The 9,911-nt window shown below is 36.7% G+C and overlaps 1 protein-coding gene across 1 annotated transcript in view; it reads right to left on the reverse strand.

Annotated features, from left to right (window-relative positions):
- The window catches only part of PDE3B (phosphodiesterase 3B, cGMP-inhibited), a 117,246-nt gene that overhangs the window by 21,089 nt on the left and 86,246 nt on the right, over positions 1-9,911 (reverse strand). The window contains exons 6-7 of the mRNA XM_004683023.2: positions 3,994-4,204; positions 3,413-3,489 (exon numbers count right to left, since the gene is read on the reverse strand). Coding sequence (XP_004683080.1) covers positions 3,413-3,489; positions 3,994-4,204 — 288 coding nt within the window. The remainder of the gene's footprint in view (positions 1-3,412; positions 3,490-3,993; positions 4,205-9,911) is intronic.

The following is a 9,911-nucleotide window of genomic DNA, read 5'->3' on the forward strand; positions in this document are numbered from 1 at the left end:
CAGTTTGGTTTCATGGTGGGTGCATCCTCTACCCATACCATATTGTTTTATTTAGAGTGACTATGTAAGTTTTGAAATTAATATTATCAGTCCTCCAAATGTGTCCATTTCCCAACTACTTTAGCTATTGTAGGTCATCTGTATTTTCAATATTAAGACCAACTTGATATTTTCTGCCAGTCATACCAAAACTGATAAGGATTGCACTGAATTTGTGGAATAATGGGAGAACAACCAGCCCTGTTGATAAGATGCAGGGCTCTTTTTAGTTTTTCTTTACTATTAGCAATGTTTTATAGTTTTCATAGTTTCCTGCTTCCTTTTGTTAAATTTGTTCTAGCCAGATTCTTTTTCATACTTATTTCAGCTTGTGGTGATTGCTGGCATACAGAAATACAAGTGATTTTGTACATTGACCTTCTATCTTATGACTGCTCAACTTGTTTGTGAGTTCTAGTAATAGTAACATGTGTCTGCTTTCTACATAAAGCATATGTAGAATTGGACAGTGTGTTTCCTTTTTTCCATTCAGGATACCTTATTTCATTTTCTTTCTAAATGTCCTGGCTAAAATCTCCAGTACCATATTGAATGTAAGTGCTGAAAACATGTCCTTATCCTATTACTACTCCCAGAGCCAAAACATCAGTCTTTCTCCATTAAAAATGGTATTAGTTGTATGTTTTTAAAAGATGCAGTTTGTGGACCCTCCCTGGTGGCACAACAGGTTAAAGCCCAGCACCATGAAGCTATCCATAGCCCCTGAAGTATAAGTTCAATCCCCGGCCTGTGAGGCAACCCACATGGCAAGGCAGACCTCTCCTGTCTCGCCTGCTGCTCCCCTCAACAGTGTACTTCGTTGATCAGTCTGTACTGCTCCCCACTCTGTCTCTGGTAAATCCTCTCACTACCCCTACATCTCTGGCCAGTACCCCACTTCTGTATGCATAAATAAATAAATCTAAAAAAAGATACCATTTATCAGGCTAATGAATATCCCTGTAATTATCAGTTTTAATGTTTTATCAAGAAAAAGTATGGGATTTTGTATTTTGTCTTTTCTGCATCTATTTAGAATAACATGTGTTTTTACTCCCTTTATTCTATTAATGTGATATATTACATGGACTGGTTTTCAAATTTTAAAATATTCTTGAATTCCTGGGGTGAATATCATTTGGCCATGGGTAACCTCTGTAATCTGTTGCTAGATTCAGTTTGCTGGTGTTTTGTTGTTGTTGTTGTTTTTAAAGATTTATTTATTTGTGCATACAGAACTGGGGTACAGGCCAGAGGCTCAGGGGTGGCGAAAGACTTCACTAGGGACAGAGTGGGGAGCAGAACAGGCAGATCTTTCAAGTACACTGCTGAGGGGAGCAGCGGGCGGGCCAGGAGAGGTCTGCCACGCCATGTGGTCACCTCCCGGGCAGGCGGGAATCGAACACATACAGAAGTGGTTTCAGCTTCTTAGTGCTGTGCTTTAACCTGCTGCGCCACCAGGGAGGGCCTTGTTGTTGTTTTTGTATAGCTATGCACATAGACGATATTTTTTGGAAGTTTTCTTGTCTGCAAAACCAAGTTTTGGTCTTATTTTGGCCATGGTATCAGGGTAACACTGGTTTTACACAATAGGTAGGGAAGTTTCACTCATTTTTTGGGAAGTGCTTAAGGAATGCTTTGTTTAGAAAATAGAACAACCCATTTAAAACAACTGAAGTGTAAACTATAAAAGGGTGAATTTTATGATATGTGAAGGGATGATATGAATCTATGATCCATGAAGCACCTCATCTATTTCTGGCTTACCATTTCCTAGGGTGCAGTACTGCTGAGTTTACGAAGGACTCCCTACTAAGGGAGTCCTTCAACTACAATCTCTATCTTTCTACTCCCATGGAGCTCTGTAAAGAGTCATTCCCATTCTACCAATCACTGATCCCTCTAGAAACAGCCAACAAACACACTTTTGGATAGCCCCAAACTCCATGCTCACTTTCTTGGACTACTATCACCCTCATCCAACTATATCTTAAACTGGTTAACTCTGAGCAGTTTAAAGAGCTTGTTAGTATGTCAGTGGCTTCCCATAGATTTTGTTGTTAATAGCTTTCCTCTAGTTACCTTTAGGAGGAATGATGGTGTGATGCCTAGTTAATTATTATGGGATACTTGAATCATATATTGTTTAAAGTTATAAAAAAAACTATAAGTTGGCAATATTTACCAACAATATTTCTAATGTGAGAATATAGAATATTTCAGAATGCTATAATCAAATCTTAAAAGCATTCCTCTATGCCTGAGAAAAATGTGTGCTAATCCTTTCAGGCTTAAATTGTGTAGTATAAATTCCAAAGTTATTATAATTAATTTCACTGTTTATGATGGCTCACTTTTACTCTTAAAAATACTCTCACTGGGGCCCTCCCTGGTGGCGCAGTGGGTTAAAGCACTGTACTGAGAATCAAAAGTCACTTCTGCATGAGTTCAATCCCCGCCTGCCCTGGAGGAGATCCACATGGTGTGGCAGACCTCTCCTGACCCGCCCGCTGCTCCCCTCAGCAGTGTACCTCGTCGATCTGCCTGTTCTGCTCCCCACTCTGTCTCTGGTGAAGCCTCTCACCCCCCGCACCTCTGGCCTGTACCCCAGTTCTGTATGAATAAATAAATAAATCTTTAAAAAAAAAAAAACTCTCACTGGGCCCTCCCTGGTGGTGCAGTGGGTTAAAGCGCAGCACATTAGAGCGCAGCACTAAGAATCGAAAGCCACTTTTGCATGAGTTCGATCCCCGCCTGTCCCAGAGGTGACCACAGGGCGCGGCAGACCTCTCCTGACCCGTCTGCTGTCAGCAGTGTACTTCGTTGACCTGCCTGTTCTGCCCCCCACTCTGTCTCTGGTGAGTCCTCTCACTGCCCCTGCAACTCTGGCCTGTACTCCAGTTCTGTATGAATAAATACATAAATCTTAAAAAAAAAAATACTCTCACTGGGTCCTCCGTGGTGGCACAATGGGTTAAAGTACAGCACTATGAAGCTATCACAGCCACTGCAGCATGAATTTGATCCCTGCCAGGGAGGTGACCCATATGGCACAGCGGACCTCTCCTGTCTCACCCACTGCTCCCCTCAGCAGTGTATTTCAGTAAACCTACCTATACTCACCCCCACTCTGTCTCTGGTGAATCCTCTCACTCCCTGCACCTCTGGCCTGTACCCCAGTTTTTGTATGTGTAAATAAATAAATCTTAAAAAAAATTACTCACCACCTATTTATAATTTGTCTCTAACAACTCCTATATAATGGAAAATATACTATAGTTTTCATTTTAAAGATGCCATTCATGTACATTAAAAAAGCAAAATCAGAAATTGTTTTTAAACTCAAACACATAGATTTTTTGCACAGTCTTACCTGATTTTCCACTGTGGCAATCTGTACCAGATTCTGATTCAGCAGTTGAAACACATTTCTGTATCTGATGTCCACAACTTATGGAATAAAACAGATAAATACATATGATAAATATACCAAAATATTTCTTACCTAAGTAGAATTGGAATATTTTCTTAATTTTTAACCAAGATCTCAAATGCAAAACATACAAATATTTTAGTCTTTTTGTATTTAATAAGATTGTATTAACATATATTGAACATCAAAGGTCAGAGGTAAACACTAATTACTATACTACCAAAGCAGAATAATAATAAATATATGAACTGGGTACTAGATAGATATAAACATCAAAATCTACAAAGACTAAGATCATCATTATACAATTACTGATATTTTAAGATAAATAGAATTGAATTATATTTCACTTACACTGGAAAATGAGTAATAACAGTGAAATGAGAAAGTTCATTTAGAATAAAAACTATAAGGTAAATAAAGAAGATGATACAGTCTTAATCCATTATCTATTGATATTATAAACAAGTAGCTAATAATATTTTGTTAAACCTGTATTTTGAAACAATTAGGTAACTTACTTGTTACATAAGTTGCTATCAGAATTTTTAAGTTGCTGATAAAAATCTGGTGAACTGGGTACATTGCCCAAAGATCTGTGTAAAATAACTCTTGGCTTAGTAAGAAAATCAGCAGTATCCGGAAATTCTATAGGTGATCGATTAGTTAGAGAACTAGCAGACATTGGTCCATAACTGGGAGAATTCACAGGACTTAGGCTGGAAAAAGCACCTTAAAAAATTAAGAGAAGGAACAAATATGAATGTATGTGTCTGTGTGTTTACATAGAACATTTTCCTCCTGTAAAGAAAACAAACTGCTTACAATTAAGTGATAAAATAGATTTCTAGGTGGAGCTATCTTCATTTAGGAATTTAAGCAGAACACAGACCCTATTTGTCATCATCAGTGACTGGAATAAATACCCTGTAGGAGGAGGATGGCACATGACAGCTAAATATTAAGAGCTTAACTAAAATGTACATATTGTGTGGCATACATTTCCTAATTCATATTGCACTTTATTTTTCACATTTTGTGACCCTACCAGCTTGATTACTCACATGATTGCTCACATGTAATCATGATTCAGATACTCACTCATGTGAATAATTCATGAATTCACATGAATAATTAAATATTTTTGAGTATTTTCAATACAATAAAATCCATCTTTATTGAAGAACCAAGTTCTTAAAAAGCACTAAGCAAGTTGAACATATGATAAAACTGTATAAAAGAACAGCAGTTTCCCTTAAAAAATATATCCAAATCTACCCAGCTCATTCATTCATTCAACAAATATTTGAGGGCCTATTATATACTGGAAAATGTGCTGAATTTCACAACGAGAAAGATAGCATCTTTCTAACTCAATAAGCCTAGAGTCTAGTGGAGAATGGAACTAAATGCTAAACTAAGGCAAGGGGGGAGTCAAAGTGGTAATCAAAGAAAAGCAAAGAACAATTAAGAATGTACAATAATAACTAAATATTAGCAAAATGGTAAACACTTAACAGACAAGTATGATGGTTAATTTTCTATCTCCCCCTAACTATGTTGTGGTATCCAGTTGTTTGGTCAACCACAAGTTTAAATATTGCTGTGACTATATATTTTTTTTAGGTGTGATTAATAGTGAACTGAGTAATGCTGGTTTACTTCTCTAATGTGGGTTGGCCTTATCCAATTAGCTGGAAGGTTTTTTTTTTTTTTTTTTAAGATTTATTTATTTGTGCATACAGAACTGGGGTACAGGCCAGAGACTCAGGGGTGGTGAAAGACTTCACCAGAGACAGAGTGGGGAGCAGAACAGGCAGATTAAGGAAGTACACTGCTGAGGGGAGCAGTGAGCGGGTCAGGAGAGGTCTGCCACACCATGTGGTCACCTCCGGGGCAGGCGGGAATCGAACTCATGTGGAAGTGGTTTCAGCTTCTTAGTGCAGTGTTTTAACCCACTGAGCCACCAGGGAGGGCCTAGCTGGAAGTTTTAAGAGAAAATATGATGTCCTCTGAAACGGAAAATATTTGCTTCCAGAGTGTCTATTGAATATAAACCTAGATATCAACTCCTACTACAAATTACATTCTGGAAACTTCCCCTGAAAATTTCAGACTTGTGAATCAACTGCTTGAAATAATTCTGTAAAATAATTTATCTTTCCAACTCCCTCCCCTATCTGTCCGTGTTTGTCTGTCTACATGCATGTATATACTTATGCACATCTGATAAATTCTGCCTGATTTTCAATTACAGACATCAAAGTGGTTTTAATTTGTATTTCACTAATTATTAATGATGCAGGTGTCTTCATGTGGTTATAGCCAACTTACACATCTTTGTAGGAACACCTATTTGGATCTTATGCCTATTTTTTAGTGAGGCCATATATCTTTTTATTACCGATTTGTAGTACATCTCTGACTATTTGGGTTCAAGTTCACTGTCAGACAAAAGATTTGCAAGTATCTTACCATCCTTTGGATTGTCTTCACTTCCTGGTGCTGAAGTAGAAATGCTTTTACTTCCAATGAACTCCAGTTATCAATTTTTTTTTATTCATGATGTCATAGCTAAGAATACTTTAATCAACAGACAAAGTTATAGGCTTCCTCCAAAAAATGGTTTTTTACAAGTTTGAGGGTTTAACTATTATATTTGTGTCAAGATTTTTTGAGTATGATGACTGGTGGGTTCTAAATTTGTTCTTTTTCATGTAATGTATCTAGTCACTCCATTATTTGTTAAAAACACTATTTCTGTGCCTCCTTGGTGGTATAAGGGGCCAAGTCTTAACAGTATCACCAGCTATTGGCAGCCACTGAGGCACAGGGAGTTCTCTCCTCAGCTAGGCAGCGCACCTACATGGCACAGTACACCTCTCCTGTCTCGCCTGCTGTCTCTGGCGAATCTGCTATAAAAACTATTCCTTTCCTAATGAATTAATCTTGGCACTCTTGTTGAAAAGCATTTGACACTGCTAAGAGCTTACTTCTGGAAAGTCAGTTCCATTTCATTGAGTTGATCAGTAATATCCTGTCTTGCTTACTACAGCTTTGTAAATTTTAAAACTTGGATGAGTCCTCCAATTTTCTTTTTCTCTTTTATTGAGATTATCTTAGCCACTCTGGGTCCACTGAATTTCAGTCTGAACTTTAGGATCAGCTTGACAGTTCTACAAAGAAGCTAGGTCAGATTTTGATAAAGATTATGTTGAATCTAGAATAATCTATGGGTGTTACATCTTAATATTAAGTTTTCTGAACTATGAACATAGGTTATATTTTCATTTATTTAGTTTTTCCTTAATTTCTTGTAATGTTTTCAATTTTCAGTGTACAAGTATGCAAAATTTTGTTGAAGCTATTCCAAAGTATTTATTCTTTTTGATATTAACTATAAATGATATTACTTCTTTTATTTTTTCCTTATTCATTGCTAGTTTATAGAAATACAATTGATTTTTTTACACTTAGAATTTGTGCCCTGCCACACTAAATTTGTTTCTGTTGTACTAGGTTTTAATTTCTTAGGGTCTTGTAAATTCATCATCACATAATCTGCAAATACAGTTAATTCTTTTAACTCAGTTGTCCTGGCTAGGGCCCTTAATACAATATTGAGTAGAAAGAGTGATTATTTTATAATTGCTAAGATATAAAGTTTTATTTTGTAATTTCTAGCTCTTTATATTCTCTTTTATATTATATTGTCATAGTCTTAAATATTTTAGATATGTTTTCCTCTAGTCCTTTCAACATTTATAGTAAATTTAAATACTTTGCCTACTAAGCCCCAAATCTCACCCTTCAGGGAAATGTTCCATATGCTGTTTTTCCTTGTAAACATAGCAAGAAAGTTTTGTTTCTTTGCATCTTTCATAATTTCTTATAAACTGGGCATTTTCAATACTAAATCATAACACTTTTGGTATCAGATCCTCCCCACACCAAGGTTTTACTATATTGCTGTTTTTGTTACTGTTTTCTTGTTTCTGATTATTTGTTTAGATTTTTCTTTTCTCTGAGGTATGTGGTCACTTAGCTCTCTGCCAGTTTGCTGTTTTAAACTGAAATCACCTAGTTCGGTGTAATTAAGTGGTCAATCAAGGATGAATCATAGGTTTTCTTTAAATATGTTGTCTTCAGTGTTATTTGTAAACAGGAATCTTTGAAAAGATACCCCTTCACATTTCAGGAAGCTCATAGGACAGCACAGCACTCACTGACTTTCACTTCTGCTTGTGCAGATCCTGAAGATCAGCCAGAGGTGAGTGACTGGAACCTTCTCCTTTCTCAGCTCTTTTCTGGACATGTGCACAGCACTGCACACAGCAACCTAGTAGCTTCCCCAAGAAAGTGGTGGAACTTTCCAAAGTTCCCTATACTCATAGTATACCAGGATTCCCTTTAACCTCTCCTGGTCAGCTTTATTGGCCCCCAACAGAGATCAGAGTCTTTCAGCAGTTAGTTTTACTGACACAGGATTTCCTTCTTTTTTTTTTTTTGGAGAGCTAAATTATGAGTCAAAATAACAAACACCAGTCTGGGATTAGAGATTTTCCAAGGAACTATACATTTGGAGAAAATGTTTACTGTACTCTTCAGCTAACAGCCTTTGATGGGATTCTCAAAGTGGTCAGACTCTATGCAGGCTGCAAGGCCTCTTTCTGCCCTTTAGTAACTGTACCCCTGCCCTAGCTAAAGGAGGGGTGAAATAGCCCCAAGTTAAAATGTCACAGAGCCCAGTTGTCTTACCAAGGTTCATATACTTTCTTATATAGTTTATTCTCTATTGGTGTTAATTTCCAGAATTCTGAAATGGTTTGTGTACCATTTCACACCTATTTTGCACCTATTTTTGCTGTCTTTTGCACTACAAGAAAGTTACTGAAATTCCTTCATTTCAGATAATGATCTTTATATATGGTTTTAGTCCTTTTATATTTACTGAGAGATGGGCTCTCCCTGGTGGTGCAACGGGTTAAAGTACCACATTATGGGGCAGGGTACTCCGAAGTCACTACAGCACGAATTCGATCCCTGACCAGGCAGCTGACCCCCATGGCACGGCAGACCTCTCCTGACCCACCCGCTGCTCCCCTCAGCAGTATATTTCTGCACATCTGTCTCTGCACATCTGTCTGTTCTGCTCCCCACTTGTCTCTGGGGAATCTTCTCACCCACCACACTTCTGGTCTATATGCCAGGTCTGTATGCATAAATAAATAAATCTAAAAAAAAAATCATTATATCCCAACAAATGGTATACTGTTATCAATCTTGTGGTACTGCAGGAAAAATTTACTAGTTAATTGGAGTGGTGAGTTAAAACATCCAATTAGGAATATGGACTTGTCTGTTTCTCCCTCTAGTTCTGCCAATTTTGGGTTCATCTATTTTATAGGTATTAGATCAGACCTATCCAAGCCCTTATATTTACAGTGTGTCCCTTGTAAAGAGTTGATATTTGAGTGTTGTGTTTGTTACTGTCTGGAAATTTTTGTCTTTAGAGTGTATTGTTAATTTTCGGTTGGAGATTATAGGCATTGTTTTTGTTTTTTGCATAGAAAAATTAGGGCATAGGCCAGAGTTGTAGAGGGTGAGAGGATTCAACAGAGACATAATGGGGAGCAGAATGGTGGCTTGACTGAAATACACTGCTGAGGGGGAGCAGTGGGCGAGATAGGAGCAATCTACTGAGCTGTATGTCAGATTAGCTATGCTGATAATTTTTACTTTTTTTCTTTTGATTTTGTTTCTTAATTTCTCTTTTCTTGGATTCCTTTGGATTATTCAAGTCTTTTAATCATGCTACTTTACCTCTAGATCTGCTTTTTATTTATACCATTTTCTTTTATTCATTGTCACCCTGGATACTATAAATGTACATCTTTAAAGTGTTCTCTTAGATTAGAACTTTTATTTTCCAATCAGAGCTAGTATATTACATTTTAACTCTATCCCTTTTCTGTACTTTATGCCACTGACACCATAAATTTCCCTCCTACATATATTAATCATGCTGCAAGGAAGTTATTGTTTTTAATCATCAATATTCTCTTTATATTATTTCTATCACAGTAACATGTTTATAGTACTGTATGTTTTAGGGTTATGGTTCATACCTCTACAAAAGTATGTTATTTCATCAGTATTTTCTTATAATCACCCACAAATTTAAGCCTATCGGTGCTTTTCATTCATTTCTGCAATTTTGTGCTTCAAACTAGATCATTTCCTGTTACCTAATGGATTCCTTTATGAAATCTTAATAGCACACATCTACTAGTGATAAATTATCACAGTTTTTTTTATATGAAAAAATGGTCTTATTTCACCTTAATTTTTTTTTATTAAAAAGTTTATTTTTACATCATTTTGCACATTTTTTTTTTCATCTCAATTGTAATCCCCACGGGTTTCCCATCACCAAATC

The sequence above is a fragment of the Condylura cristata genome, unplaced genomic scaffold (assembly GCF_000260355.1).
Source record: "Condylura cristata isolate star-nosed mole 26May11 unplaced genomic scaffold, ConCri1.0 scaffold00015, whole genome shotgun sequence".
Taxonomy (NCBI): Eukaryota; Metazoa; Chordata; class Mammalia; order Eulipotyphla; family Talpidae; genus Condylura; species Condylura cristata.